General features: G+C 48.0%; 1 protein-coding gene across 1 annotated transcript; it reads left to right on the top strand.

Annotated features, from left to right (window-relative positions):
* The first annotated feature begins 258 nt into the window (after positions 1–258).
* On the top strand, positions 259–3105 carry LOC123130033 (uncharacterized ATP-dependent helicase YprA-like). The gene is made up of 2 exons (XM_044549988.1): positions 259–907; positions 1058–3105. The coding sequence occupies exons 1-2, from the start codon at positions 272–274 to the stop codon at positions 3068–3070; spliced, it is 2649 nt and encodes an 882-aa protein (XP_044405923.1). The 5' UTR covers positions 259–271; the 3' UTR covers positions 3071–3105.
* Positions 3106–16345: the final 13240 nt, after the last annotated feature.

Raw genomic sequence — 16345 nt, 5'->3', positions numbered from 1 at the left:
TCCCCCACAGAATCCTTCTTTGGATATAGTAAAACACCTTTTTTTAGGGGACTATAGTAAAACACCTTTTTTTTAGGGGAAGTATAGTAAAAACACCTGATTGAGCCCAGCCAGCGGGTGGTTTTGTCGGTGCAAAACTGGGCCTACGCTGGCCCGTTGCTGTCAAGTCGGCCCGCAAAATCTCGCGCCGAATCCCGGTCGACTCGGAAACTTCCTCGGCACAAATACACTACCGCGATCTGCCGATCATCACACCTCGTCGGCGGCGGCAATGGCGCAGCGGCAGCAGCAGGATACTAAGGCGATCCCCGTGCGGTCACTGGACGGCCGCACCACCACCGTGCGCCTGGCCGCCGCCTGCTCCGTCGACGACCTCAAGGCCGCCCTCCGCGCCTCCAACTTCCCTCCCCCGGCCGGCGCCCCCACGTTCCACCTCTTCCTCAAGGGCGCCAAGCTCCTCCCGCAGGCCAAGGTCGGCAGCCTCCCCATCTACGCCGGAGATTTCGTCTCCCTCATCCCCTTCACCGCCAAGCCCACCACGCCCGCTCCGTTCGTCCGGCACGCTTTCTGTCCCTCGCCGTCGCCGTGGACGGCGGCCGGCACAAGGAGGAAGCTTCCGGGTTCATGGAGTGGCGGCGGCGACGATGACGTGTACGCGCCGAATAAGGTGGCGAGGCCGTCCTCTTCCTCGTGCAGCAACCATTGCGGCGGCACGGAGCCGCTGGACCCGGCGCAGATGGTGGAGCACCTCCGGCGAGGGCTCGGGAAGCACGGCCAGATCGCGCACGTCGAGCGCATGCCCGGCAGCGAGGCCTCCTTCGCCGACGACGGCCTACTGCACCACCTCACCGACGCAATGAGGAGCTGCCTCCGGAGCACCGGCGTGACGAGGCTGTACGCGCACCAGGCGCAGGCCGTGCGCGCCGCCGTCGCCGGCAAGCACGTCGTGGTGTCCACCTCCACGTCCAGCGGCAAGTCGCTCTGCTACAACGTCCCCGTGCTGGAGTCCGTCGTCTCCTCGCCGGCGGCCTGCGCGCTCTACGTGTTCCCGACCAAGGCCCTGGCGCAGGACCAGCTTAAGGCGCTGCTGCAGATGAAGGCCGCGCTCCTCCTCGCCGGCGCCGGTGACTTCGGCGTGGAGATATACGACGGCGACACGCCGGTGCAGGACCGCGCGAGGATCAGGCGGCAAGCGAGGGTGCTCATCACCAACCCGGACATGCTGCACGCCTCCATCCTCCCCTGCTACGGCCAGTTCCGGCGCATCCTTTCCGGCCTCGCCCACGTCGTCGTCGACGAGGCGCACACGTACCGCGGCGCGTTCGGCTGCCACGCCGCGCTCGTGCTCCGGCGCCTCCGCCGCCTCTGTGCTGACGTCTACGGTCGCTATCCCAGCTTCGTGTTCTGCACCGCCACGCTGGCTAACCCGCGCGAGCACGTCATGGAGCTCGCCGGAGTGGACGAGGTGGAGCTGGTGGACCAGGACACCAGCCCGCGCGGCGTCAAGCACTTCGTCCTCTGGAACTCCTCGTCGGCGTCGAAGTCGCCGGTGACGGAGGTGTCCCGGCTGCTGGCTGAGATGGTGCAGCACGGGCTGCGGTGCATCGCCTTCTGCAAGACGAGGAAGCTGTGCGAGCAGGTGCTGGCGGCGGCGCGCGAGATACTCGAAGAGGCTGTACCGGCGGCGCCGGAGCTGGCGAGCTCCGTGTGCGTGTACCGTGGCGGCTACATGGCGAGCGACCGGCGGAAGATCGAGGCGGACCTGTTCAGCGGGCGGCTCCGCGGCGTGGCGGCGACGAACGCGCTGGAGCTGGGCATCGACGTCGGCCACGTCGACGCCACGCTCCACCTCGGCTTCCCAGGCAGCATTGCCAGCCTATGGCAGCAGGCCGGCAGGTCGGGCCGGCGATCCAAGGACTCCATCGCCGTCTACGTCGCCTTCGACGGCGCCGTGGACCAGTACTTCATGAACTACCCCGACAAGCTCTTCGGCAAGCCGATCGAGCGCTGCCACGTCGATGCGCAGAACCAGAAGGTCCTCCGGCAGCACCTCGCGTGCGCCGCCGTCGAGAACCAGCTCCGGCCCGACCGCGACGAGCCCTACTTCGGTGCCACCATGAACGACGCCATCACGTTCTTGAAAGACAAAGGAATTCTCACCAGCAACCCAACCAGTAGTGGTGACACGTGGAAGTACGCCGGCCCCGTCAGGCGGCCGTCGCAGGCGGTGAGCATCCGCGCGATCGAGCACGAAAAGTTCACGGTGACGGAGACGGCGAGCAAGCGGGTGCTGGAGGAGATCGAGCAGAGCAAGGCCTTCTTCCAGGTGCACGAGGGCGCGGTGTACATGCACCAGGGCGTGAGCTACCTGGTGGACCGGCTCGACCTCTCGTCCAGGACGGCCTACTGCAGCATCAGCATGTCGGAGCTCTGCTACCACACCAAGACCGAGGACTACACCGACATCGACGTCGCCGCCCCGGCCGATGCTAGCGGCGGCGTCCGTGCCGACGAGTGCACGGTGACCACGCGGTGGGTCGGGTACCGCCGGATATTCAAAACGACGGACCAGGTGTCCGACGTCATCCCTCTCCACCTTCCCTCCTACTCCTTCGACACCCAGGCCGTCTGGGCGACGATCCCCCGGACGATCAAGGCATCGATGGAGCAGAGCAAGCTGTGGTTCCGGGGCGGGCTACACGGCGCCGCGCACGCCATGCTCAGCATTCTGCCGCTGCACATGATGTGCGGCTCCGGCGATCTCGGCACGGAGTGCGTGGATCCGCAGGAGACGCGCAAGCGAGACGACGACCGCGTCGTCGTCCCCGACAGGATCTTGCTGTATGACAAGCACCCCGGCGGCATCGGGCTGGCGGCGCAGGCGAGGACGCTCTTCGGGGACCTCCTTGCGGCCGCCCTGGAGCTCGTGTCGGCGTGTGGCTGCGGCAACTCCGACGGGTGCCCGAACTGCGTGCAGTCGTTCGCGTGCCGTGACACTAACAAGAATCTGGACAAGGAGGCTGCCGTGGCGCTGCTCAAGGGTCTCATTGAGTGGCATTCTGAAGTCTGAACTGAAGCCTAATTGAGGTGGATGGAGGCCATCAAAGTCACAACTAAAGATGAACGGAAAGAAAAAAGATGAGTAGTAGTACTTGGGGCTTTACATCACATGATGTTTTGTAGGTTGTATGCTATATACATATTTCTTGATCGGGCTTGCTAAAACTCAGTCGACTACATAGCCGTTAGATCTTTGCATGGAGATTTGCGTTGGATTTAGCATCATCCAATGGTCCTCGCAACATTTTGTCCCAGCGTTTGCACTGTATCTTTCTACCGGTTGCAGCATCCGTCTTGCAGGTTATAGCATGTCATCTGACCGGACTCAACATCTGCCGCCGTTGATTGTAGCACGCCGTCGCCCCACGCCCCCACCTTAATTTTTTTCTGTCCTCCGCCACTGCGTGCAGGATAGTAGAGACAATGAATTGCAGTAGCAGGTTTTTATGTAGTGAACAACTGCACCAGAGTGTGAACTTCTTTTTTTCTGTGTTCATCAAGTGTACTACCGCAGAATATAGTTTTACTTTTGGAAATTTTGAATTGTTGTAGTTTTTTAGAGTGATTTTTTTGTTATTATTTGTTTTATGCGTGGGAGCCATGAACTATCAAAATTTACAAATAGTGGACTTCAGTTTTCAGGTAGTGAAACGCTGCCGCGAATAGTGAACTTCTTCTTTATATGATAAATTGTTCTAGTTTGCACATTGAGACTTTCGTTGTTCAAGTGGCAGACTGTTAGGTTTCATGGAATGTTAATACATAGTGAACTTCCCATGTGTTCCTACAAGGCGGACGGATGTGATGTTTTGCAGAGGGAACCGCTGCATTTTTTTTTGTTAGCGACTTCTTAAAAAAACCGAACTACTATATTACAAGATAACAACCTGCTGTTTTTCATTTCTCACATTTTGAATTATTGGTTTGTACGTTTCACGTATGGGCTAACGAATGACATCTATTATAGTGAACTTCTATCCGTGTGGTTTATATAGTGGATCACAGGTTCACTAGTAATGACGACCTATGACATTGGAGGAGTGTGATGACGAGGAAGGGGTCCCGAGGCATGTATAGGGTCCACGATAGCGAGGGAGGAGGCATTTGTCGATGCAGAAGGAGGTGCGGCAATGGCCGGCGAGGGGAGACGGTAGCGTGGTCGAGGTGAATGTCTCATGCAGCCAACCGAGAGGTACTCCATGGACAGGGTGTGTCACAATGGCATGGGAGGGGAGCACGACAGCTGTGACCCTGGGGAGGTGCCCAACTGCACGGGAGGAAGGGTCACAACGATAGTAGGGGTGAGGTACCGTGGCAGGGAGGGACACAATAGTGAGGAGGATTTTTATGTCGTGGGTGGTGCAGGGGGCAGGTGAGGAGGTATTTGTTTTTTTTGTACATGCAAGGTCGACAATAATAATTCTTGAAACTCATATAAGATATTATTTAGATATGTACACTCTACAACTCTCTACAAGGGTATGTAAAAACACTACATAGACAAACACAATGTTATATTATAATCATGTCTGCATTACTGTATAATTTGTTTCCCTAGGTTCCCTAGGGTCAAGCGGGTTCAATTGAGCTAATGGTTTTGTAAGGAGTAATGTATGAAACTAAATTTAAAAATAACATAACTTTTGGCCAAATATACTTTTACTTTCTAATTGGCGGAAGCAAGTTTGTAAGTGTTGAAGATTTAATTATAATACAAAAAGGCATAATTTAATATTTTGCAGCACTCTGTCAGTGTAAATTTCCCAATTATCAAGGGAAAGAACTTGTTAAATATTGTGCTTATATAATAGGCATAAACTAAAAAAGTTTAGCTTAAATAAGTTATATCAGTGCCACATAGAGCCCCCGCATGTATTGGTCATCCACACACCCCTAACTCCTGTAGGGGAACGCGACAGAAAACAAAAAAATTATGACCTACGCACCAGCCCAGGACCACTATGGAGACTGCATACATGGTTTGATCTTTTTCATTACCGACTCATAGCGCAGCGGGAAGTAGAGGCGATGACGATCGGCGGTGCAGATCCCCGCAGCTAGGATTTACAACCTCCCAACCGCGAGGATGTATACCCTCATCTGCTCCTCAGACAGCCCTCCGGGAGGCGGTCGAATAGCCCTTCGGGAGAACCTTCGAAACTCGGACGGTCACACGGACAGCCCTTCGGGAGGCACTCACGAACTAAGACTGAAACTACGATCTCTCTACAGAGTTGCACACATACGGTGTCATCTATCCGGCAGGGCTTCGCCGTCCAGAACTAGTTCCTGCCGGAACCCAGACAGCCTTACGGCTCTACGAAACTCTTTTCATGGGAGGGAGAGAAGAAGCCAGATAATGCATGGCATGTGTATGAGAGCAAGGGATGAGAGTGGAGGGCTGCCCCTCCACCTCTATTTATAGGAAATCACAAGGGGTAGGGTGGTTTTACAAGAAAACCCAAAACCCACATGAAATGGAGTCCTTCCCAAGGACCTAAAGAGTGCAAACAAGGGACAAGTGGGGCCCCATGGATGAGCTGCACCCATGAACGTCCCACCCCTTGTGGGGCCCCCAAAAAGGAGGTTCCCACCCTTCCATGTCATCCCTAGATCTTTTGGGCAAAGCCCCAAAAGGTGGCTTTCCATAAAATATCCCAAAAAGCACTTTCACTATTCACGACGACATTTTTCAGCGTCCGTTCGAACTGGAAATTTTTATGTGGGCTTAGAACATCTCTAGTACCCACCATAATAATTTTCAACACGTTCTGGAACAATTCCAGTTTAGTGATTTTCATCTGCGAAAAGCATCTGAACCGGTTCCTGCAGCTCCGGAACATTTCTAGTTTTTATTTCTGAAAATTCCAAAAAGTTTCCAGAATGATTCTGGCACCCTCCAAGAATTATCAGGCATGTGCCGAAACCATTTTGACTTAATGGCATACCCCGAAACAACTATTTCGGTTTCACCGAAACTCATCCGGTGACCTCTCTCTGCGGAACTTTTCCACTGTCCGAAACTTTTCGGTGTCCGAAAGTTTTTCAATGATTTTCTCTCAGACTCCCTGTCTAGTATTCAGCAGATAGATGGCCCTTAAGCGTGTGATCCTATAGGTTCGGTGAAGTATAGAAATGAGCCGGAACCCCTTCTGATCAATGATCAACATCGGAGCCGTGGACACCTATATTGACCCCTATACCCACACGAATAAATATTCGAGTGAACCTCCAGTTGTAGTGAGCTATTCCTGTTGCTTCGCGATATGTCACATGTTGGGGAACGTAGTAATTTCAAAAAATTTCCTACGCACACGCAAGATCATGGTGATGCATAGCACGAGAGGGGAGAGTGTTGTCCACGTACCCTCGTAGACCGAAAGTGGAAGCGTTATGACAACGCAGTTGATGTAGTCGTACGTCTTCTCGACCCGACCGATCAAGCACCGAAACTACGGCACCTCCGAGTTCTAGCACACGTTCAGCTCGATGACAATCCCCGGACTCCGATCCAGCAAAGTGTCGGGGAAGAGTTCCGTCAGCACGACGGCGTGGTGACGATCTTGATGTTCTACCGTCGCAGGGCTTCGCCTAAGCACTGCTACAATATTATCGAGGAGTATGGTGGAGGGGGACACAGCACACGGTTAAGAGAATGATCACGAAGATCAACTTGTGTGTCTAGAGGTGCCCCCTGCCCCCGTATATAAAGGAGCAAGGGGGAGGGGCGGCCGGCCAGGAGGAGGCGAGCCAGGGAGGAGTCCTACTCCTACCGGGAGTAGGACTCCCTCCTTTTCCTTCTCCAACTAGGAGAGGGGGAAGGAAGGGAGAGAGGAGAGGAAGGAAAGGGGGGGGGGCGTCGCCCCCCCTCCTTGTCCAATTCGGACTAGAGGGGGAGGGGTCACGCGGCCTACCCTGGCCGCCCCTCCTCTTCTCCACTTTGGGCCCATGAGGCCCATTAACCCCCGGGGGGTTCCGGTAACCCCCCGGTACTCCCGTTTTATTCGAAACATCTCCAGAACACTTCCGGTGTCCGAATATAGCCGTCCAATATATCAATCTTTATGTCTTGACAATTTCGAGACTCCTCGTCATGTCCGTGATCACATCCGGGACTCCAAACAAACTTTGGTACATCAAAATATATAAACTCATAATGAAACTGTCATCGTATTGTTAAGCGTGCGGACCCTACGGGTTCAAGAACAATGTAGACATGACCGAGGCACGTCTCCGGTCAATAACCAATAGCGGAACCTGGATGCTCATATTGGCTCCTACATATTCTACGAAGATCTTTATCGGTCAGACCGCATAACAACATACATTGTTCCCTTTGTCATCGGTATGTTACTTGCCCGAGATTTGATCGTCGGTATCTCAATACCTAGTTCAATTCGTTACCGGCAAGTCTCTTTACTCGTTCCGTAATACATCATCTCGCAACTAACTCATTAGTTGCAATGCTTGCAAGGCTTATGTGATGTGCATTACCGAGAGGGCCCAGAGATACCTCTCCAACAATCGGAGTGACAAATCCTAATCTCGAAATACGCCAACCCAACATGTACCTTTGGAGACACCTGTAGAGCTCCTTTATAATCACCCAGTTACGTTGTGACGTTTGGTAGCACACAAAGTGTTCCTCCGGCAAACGGGAGTTGCATAATCTCATAGTCATAGGAACATGTATAAGTCATGAAGAAATCAATAGCAACATACTAAACGATCGGGTGCTAAGCTAATGGAATGGGTCATGTCAATCATATCATTCTCCTAATGATGTGATCCCGTTAATCAAATGACAACACATGTCTATGGTTAGGAAACATTACCATCTTTGATTAACGAGATAGTCAAGTAGAGGCATACTAGTGACGTTTAGTTTGTCTATGTATTCACACAAGTATTATGTTTCCGGTTAATACAATTCTAGCATGAATAATAAACATTTATCATGATATAAGGAAATAAAATAATAACTTTATTATTGCCTCTAGGGCATATTTCCTTTAGTTTCCCACTTGCACTAGAGTCAATAATCTAGATTACACAGTAATGATTCTAACACCCATGGAGCTTTGGTGCTGATCATGTTTTGCTCGATGAAGAGGCTTAGTCAAGGGGTCTGCTACATTCAGATCCGTATGTATCTTGCAAATCTCTATGTCTCCCACCTGGACTAGATCCCGGATGGAATTGAAGCGTCTCTTGATGTGCTTGGTTCTCTTGTGAAATCTGGATTCCTTTGCCAAGGCAATTGCACCAGTATTGTCACAAAAGATTTTCATTGGACCCGATGCAATAGGTATGACACCTAGATCGGATATGAACTCCTTCATCCAGACTCCTTCGTTTGCTGCTTCCGAAGCAGCTATGTACTCCGCTTCACATGTAGATCCCGCCACGACGCTTTGTTTAGAACTGCACCAACTGACAGCTCCACCGTTTAATGTAAACACGTATCCGGTTTGCGATTTAGAATCGTCCGGATCAGTGTCAAAGCTTGCATCAACGTAACCATTTACGATGAACTCTTTGTCACCTCCATATACGAGAAACATATCCTTAGTCCTTTTCAGGTATTTCAGGATGTTCTTGACCACTGTCCAGTGATCCACTCCTAGATTACTTTGGTACCTCCCTGCTAGATTTATAGCAAGACACACATCAGGTCTGGTACACAGCATTGCATACATGATAGAGCCTATGGCTGAAGCATAGGGAACATCTTTCATTTTCTCTCTATCTTCTGCAGTGGTCGGGCATTGAGTCTTACTCAATTTCACACCTTGTAACACAGGCAAGAATACTTTCTTTGCTTGATCCATTTTGAACTTCTTCAAAACTTTGTCATGGTATGTGCTTTGTGAAAGTCCAATTAAGCGTCTTGATCTATCTCTATAGATCTTAATGCCCAATATGTAAGCAGCTTCACCGAGGTCTTTCATTGAAAAACTCTTATTCAAGTATCCCTTTATGCTATCCAGAAATTCTATATCATTTCCGATTAGTAATATGTCATCCACATATAATATCAGAAATGCTACAGAGCTCCCACTCACTTTCTTGTAAATACAGGCTTCTCCAAAAGTCTGTACAAACCCAAATGCTTTGATCACACTATCAAAGCGTTTATTCCAACTCCGAGAGGCTTGCACCAGTCCATAAATGGATCGCTGGAGCTTGCACACTTTGTTAGCTCCTTTTGGATCGACAAAATCTTCCAGCTGCATCATATACAACTCTTCTTCCAGAAATCCATTCAGGAATGCAGTTTTGACATCCATCTGCCAAATTTCATAATCATAGAATGCGGCAATTGCTAACATGATTCGGACAGACTTAAGCATCACTACGGGTGAGAAGGTCTCATCGTAATCAATCCCTTGAACTTGTCGAAAACTTTTTGCGACAAGTCGAGCTTTGTAGACAGTAACATTACCGTCAGCGTCAGTCTTCTTCTTGAAGATCCATTTATTCTCAATTGCTTGTCGATCATTGGGCAAGTCAACCAAAGTCCACACTTTGTTCTCATACATGGATCCCATCTCAGATTTCATGGCTTCAAGCCATTTTGCGGAATCTGGGCTCACCATCGCTTCTTCATAGTTCGTAGGTTCATCATGATCTAGTAGCATGACTTCCAGAACAGGATTACCGTACCACTCTAGTGCGGATCTTACTCTGGTTGATCTACGAGGTTCAGTAGTAACTTGTTCTGAAGTTTCATGATCATCGTCATTAGCTTCCTCACTAATTGGTGTAGGTGTCACAAAAACCGGTTTCTGTGATGTACTACTTTCCAATAAGGGAGCAGGTACAGTTACCTCATCAAGTTCTACTTTCCTCCCACTCACTTCTTTCGAGAGAAACTCCTTCTCTAGAAAGTTTCTGAATTTAGCAAAAAAAGTCTTGCCTTCGGATCTGTGATAGAAGGTGTATCCAATAGTTTCCTTTGGATATCCTATGAAGACACATTTCTCCGATTTGGGTTCGAGCTTATCAGGTTGAAGCTTTTTCACATAAGCATCGCAGCCCCAAACTTTAAGAAACGACAACTTTGGTTTCTTGCCAAACCATAGTTCATAAGGCGTCGTCTCAACGGATTTCGATGGTGCCCTATTTAACGTGAATGCGGCCGTCTCTAAAGCATAACCCCAAAACGATAGCGGTAAATCAGTAAGAGACATCATAGATCGCACCATATCTAGTAAAGTACGATTATGACGTTCGGACACACCATTACGCTGTGGTGTTCCGGGTGGCGTGATTTGCGAAACTATTCCGCATTGTTTCAAATGTACACCAAACTCGTAACTCAAATATTCTCCTCCACGATCAGATCGTAGAAACTTTATTTTCTTGTTACGATGATTTTCAACTTCACTCTGAAATTCTTTGAACTTTTCAAATGTCTCAAACTTATGTTTCATTAAGTAGATATACCCATATCTGCTTAAGTCATTTGTGAAGGTGAGAAAATAACGATATCCGCCACGAGCCTCAACATTCATCGGACCGCATACATCTATATGTATGATTTCCAACAAATCTGTTGCTCTCTCCATAGTACCGGAGAACGGTGTTTTGGTCATCTTGCCCATAAGGCACGGTTCGCAAGTGCCAAGTGATTCATAATCAAGTGGTTCCAAAAGACCATCAGTATGGAGTTTCTTCATGCGCTTTACACCGATATGACCCAAACGGTAGTGCCACAAATAAGTTGCACTATCATTATCAACTCTGCATCTTTTGGCTTCAACATTATGAATATGTGTGTCACTACTATCGAGATTTAATAAGAATAGACCACTCTTCAAGGGTGCATGACCATAAAAGATATTACTCATATAAATAGAACAACCATTATTCTCTGATTTAAATGAATAACCGTCTCGCATCAAACAAGATCCAGATATAATGTTCATGCTCAACGCTGGCACCAAATAACAATTATTTAGGTCTAATACTAATCCCGAAGGTAGATGTAGAGGTAGCGTGCCGACTGCGATCACATCGACTTTGGAACCATTTCCCACGCGCATCGTCACCTCGTCCTTAGCCAATCTTCGCTTAATCCGTAGTCCCTGTTTCGAGTTGCAAATATTAGCAACAAAACCATTATCAAATACCCAGGTGCTACTGCGAGCATTAGTAAGGTACACATCAATAACATGTATATCACATATACCTTTGTTCACTTTGCCATCCTTCTTATCCGCCAAATACTTGGGGCAGTTCCGTTTCCAGTGACCAGTCCGCTTACAGTAGAAGCACTCAGTTTCAGGCTTAGGTCCAGATTTGGGTTTCTTCTCCTGAGCAGCAACTTGCTTGCTGTTCTTCTTGAAGTTCCCCTTCTTCTTCTCTTTGCCCTTTTTCTTGAAACTAGTGGTCTTGTTGACCATCAACACTTGATGCTCCTTCTTTATTTCTACCTCCGCAGCTTTCAGCATTGCGAAGAGCTCGGGAATTGTCTTATCCATCCCTTGCATATTATAGTTCATCACAAAGCTCTTGTAGCTAGGTGGAAGTGATTGGAGAATTCTGTCAATGACGCAATCATCTGGAAGATTAACTCCCAACTGAATCAAGTGATTATTATACCTAGACATTTTGAGTATATGCTCACTGACAGAACAGTTCTCCTCCATCTTGCAGCTATAGAACTTATTGGAGACTTCATATCTCTCAATCCGGGCATTTGCTTGAAATATTAACTTCAACTCCTGGAACATCTCATATGCTCCATGATGTTCAAAACGTCGTTGAAGACCCTATTCTAAGCCATAAAGCATGGCACATTGAACTATCGAGTAGTCATCAGCTTTGCTCTGCCAGACGTTCTTAACGTCGTCAGTTGCATCAGCAGCAGGCCTGGCACCTAGCGGTGCTTCCAGGACGTAATTTTTCTGTGCAGCAATGAGGATAATCCTCAAGTTATGGACCCAGTCCATGTAATTGCTACCATCATCTTTCAACTTTGCTTTCTCAAGGAACGCATTAAAATTCAACGGAACAACAGCAGGGGCCATCTATCTACAATCAAACATAAACAAGCAAGATACTATCAGGTACTAAGTTCATGATAAATTTAAGTTCTATTAATCATATTACTAAAGAACTCCCACTTAGATAGACATCCCTCTAATCCTCTAAGTGATCACGTAATGCAAATCAACTAAACCATGTCCGATCATCACGTGAGATGGAGTAGTTTCAATGGTGAACATCACTATGTTGATCATATCTACTATATGATTCACGCTCGACCTTTCGGTCTCCGTGTTCCGAGGTGATATCTGTTATATGCTAGGCTCGTCAAGTTAAACCTGAGTATTCTGTGTGTGCAACTATTTTGCACCCGTTGTATTTGAACGTAGAGCCTATCACACCCGATCATCACGTGGTGTCTCAGCACGAAGAACTTTCGCAACGGTGCATACTCAGGGAGAACACTTTTACAATGATAATTTAGTGAGGGATCATCTTATAATGCTACCGTCAACCAAAGCAAGATAAGATGCATAAAAGATAAACATCACATGCAATCAATATAAGTGATATGATATGGCCATCATCATCTTGTGCTTGTGATCTCCATCTTCGAAGCACCGTCATGATCACCATCGTCACCGGCGCGACACCTTGATCTCCATCGTAGCATCGTTGTCGCCTCGCCAATCTTATGCTTCTATGACTATCGCTACCGCTTAGTGATAAAGTAAAGCATTACAGGGCGATTGCATTGCATACAATAAAGTGACAACCACATGGCTCCTGCCAGTTGCCGATAACTCGGTTACAAAACATGATCATCTCATACAATAAAATTTAGCATCATGTCTTGACCATATCACATCACAACATACCCTGCAAAAACAAGTTAGACGTCCTCTACTTTGTTTGTTGCAAGTTTTACGTGGCTGCTACGGGCTTAAGCAAGAACCAATCTTACCTACGCATCAAAACCACAACGATAGTTTGTCAAGTTGGTGCTGTTTTAACCTTCACAAGGACCGGGCGTAGCCACACTTGGTTCAACTAAAGTTGGAGAAACTGACACCCGCCAGCCACCTGTGTGCAAAGCACGTCGGTAGAACCAGTCTCGCGTAAGCGTACGCGTAATGTCGGTCCAGGCCGCTTCATCTAACAATACCGCTGAACCAAAGTATGACATGCTGGTAAGCAGTATGACTTATATCGCCCACAACTCACTTGTGTTCTACTCGTGCATATAACATCAACACATAAAACCTAGGCTCGGATGCCACTGTTGGGGAACGTAGTAATTTCAAAAAAATTCCTACGCACACGCAAGATCATGGTGATGCATAGCAACGAGAGGGGAGAGTGTTTTCCACGTACCCTCGTAGACCGAAAGCAGAAGCGTTACGACAACGCGGTTGATGTAGTCGTACGTCTTCGCGACCCGACCGATCAAGCACCGAAACTACGGCACCTCCGAGTTCTAGCACACATTCAGCTCGATGACGATCCCCGGACTCCGATCCAGCAAAGTGTCGGGGAAGAGTTCCGTCAGCACGACAACGTGGTGACGATCTTGATGTTCTACAGTCACAGGGCTTCGCCTAAGCACCGTACAATATTATCGAGGAGTATGGTGGAGGGGGGCACCGCACACGGTTAAGAGAACGACCAGGAAGATCAACTTGTGTGTCTAGAGGTGCCCCCTTGCCCCCGTATATAAAGGAGCAAGGAGGAGGGCGGCCGACCAGGAGGAGGCGCGCTAGGGAGGAGTCCTACTGCTACCGGGAGTAGGACTCCCTCCTTTTCCTTGTCCAACTAGGAGAGGGGGAAGGAAGGGAGAGAGGAGAGGAAGGAAGGGGGGGGGGGCGCCCCCCCTCCTTGTCCAATTCGGACTAGAGGGGGAGGGGGCACGCGGCCTGCCCTGGCCGCCCCTCCTCTTCTCCACTTTGGGCCCATGAGGCCCATTAACCCCCGGGGGGGTTCCGATAACCCCCCGGTACTCCGGTTTTATTCGAAACTTCTCCGGAACACTTCCGGTGTCCGAATATAGCCCGAATATAGCCGTCCAATATATCAATCTTTATGTCTTGACCATTTCGAGACTCCTCGTCATGTCCGTGATCACATCCGAGACTCCAAAAAAACTTCGGTACATCAAAATATATAAACTCATAATGAAACTGTCATCGTAACGTTAAGCGTGCGGACCCTATGGGTTCTAGAACAATGTAGACATGACCGAGACACGTCTCCGGTCAATAACCAATAGCGGAACCTGGATGCTCATATTGGCTCTTACATATTCTACGAAGATCTTTATCGGTCAGACCGCATAACAACATACGTTGTTCCCTTTGTCATCGGTATGTTACTTGCCCGAGATTTGATCGTCGGTATCTCAATACCTAGTTCAATCTCGTTACCGGCAAGTCTCTTTACTCGTTCCGTAATACATCATCTCGCAACTAACCCATTAGTTGCAATGCTTGCAAGGCTTATGTGATGTGCATTACCGAGAGGGCCCAGAGATACCTCTCCAACAATCGGAGTGACAAATCCTAATCTCGAAATACACCAACCAACATGTACCTTTGGAGACACCTGTAGAGCTCCTTTATAATCACCCAGTTACGTTGTGGCGTTTGGTAGCACACAAAGTGTTCCTCTGGCAAACGGGAGTTGCATAATCTCATAGTCATAGGAACATGTATAAGTCATGAAGAAAGCAATAGCAACATACTAAACGATCGGGTGCTAAGCTAATGGAATGGGACATGTCAATCACATCATTCTCCTAATGATGTGATCCCATTAATCAAATGACAACACATGTCTACGGTTAGGCATACTAGTGACGTTTAGTTTGTCTATGTATTCACACAAGTATTATGTTTCTGGTTAATACAATTCTAGCATGAATAATAAACATTTACCATGATATAAGGAAATAAAATAATAACTTTATTATTTCCTCTAGGGCATATTTCCTTCAGTACACCCGAGGTGAGATTTATTGCATCCCCGTGGACGAACAATTTGTCCACCATGCAAGTTACCTCGTTACCGATTTTGTTCTCTTTTCTCGTTTCCGTGTTCCGGCATCCCAGTGATCAAATCACAAGGTGTCTGGCCAGACGATTATGGACACCGTAACACCGAGAGGGCCCGAGAATATCTCTCCATCATCGGAGGAGCAAATCCCAATCTTGAGCTATCAAGTTACTTGACATACTTTTCCATGAACCCGTAAGCTGCCGTAATAGCCACCCATTTACGGATGATGTTTAACAAACCCCAAAGTTCATGAAGTAAGCATGAAGAAACTCGATACTCTCATGGTCTAAGGAATCATGCAAACATTAATCATCTCTGTGTTATGTACCATTAACTTGTGACGAATGAATCTCATATCATAACATCAATCCGGGTCGATTCAACACAAATGTTCTCTTAACATTGTGCCCTCAAAATTGCTGGCATAGACATGCCCATGATCAGGAAAACAGAACCATCATGCAACACTTGAGCTAGTCTTAGAGGCCAGACTAGGAATACTTCTTACCGTTTATTATTCCACACGTGCATATGAGTCTTCCTCCGAGCCTCGTGGATATTGCAGACTCAAGAATCATTGCAGTTATAGCATGGAACATAAACATAATTATGAACTCGAAGATAAATAATATCATTTATTATTGCCTATAGGGCATATCTCCTACAGACTCCCACTTGCACTAGAGTCAATAATCTAGTTAATGCTAATGCACTTTACACCTATGGCATACCGGTGTAAAAAATGCTTCGCATGTGGTATAGCCTAATGTCCATCGGATCTGACAACTTCAGCACCATGTGTAACTCTCCATATCCTCGGGTTTTCACGCTTTCACAAAATTCATATTTTGTGCGGACTTGGCTTTGTATATATGTGAATCATTGGTCGAACCTGATTCCTCAGACTGAGTTATGGAGCAACTATCTGCAATAGTGTCCCATTGACCAAAGCCTTCTTGGAACCATACTAAGTTCATGAATGAACTATATGATTCAACATCTTTGTCTTTGTCGCTTCTAAAGCAGCAACATACTCCGCCTCTATTGTAGAATTCACCACAGTAACTTGTTTGGAACAATTTCCAACTAACTGCACCACCATATTGTGTTACACAAAACCCTCAATTTAAATCGAAAATCTCATGGAGAAAAGATGAAGACTGTTTCGATGTAACATTTTACAATGAACTCTTCATGATCTCCGCTTGCGAGAAAACATATCATCAGTACTTACTCTAGT

The sequence above is a fragment of the Triticum aestivum genome, chromosome 6A, assembly GCF_018294505.1.
Source record: "Triticum aestivum cultivar Chinese Spring chromosome 6A, IWGSC CS RefSeq v2.1, whole genome shotgun sequence".
NCBI classification, from domain to species: domain Eukaryota; kingdom Viridiplantae; phylum Streptophyta; class Magnoliopsida; order Poales; family Poaceae; genus Triticum; species Triticum aestivum.
Note: the sequence above shows the minus strand (reverse complement) of the source record. Positions and strands in the feature narration are given on the sequence as shown.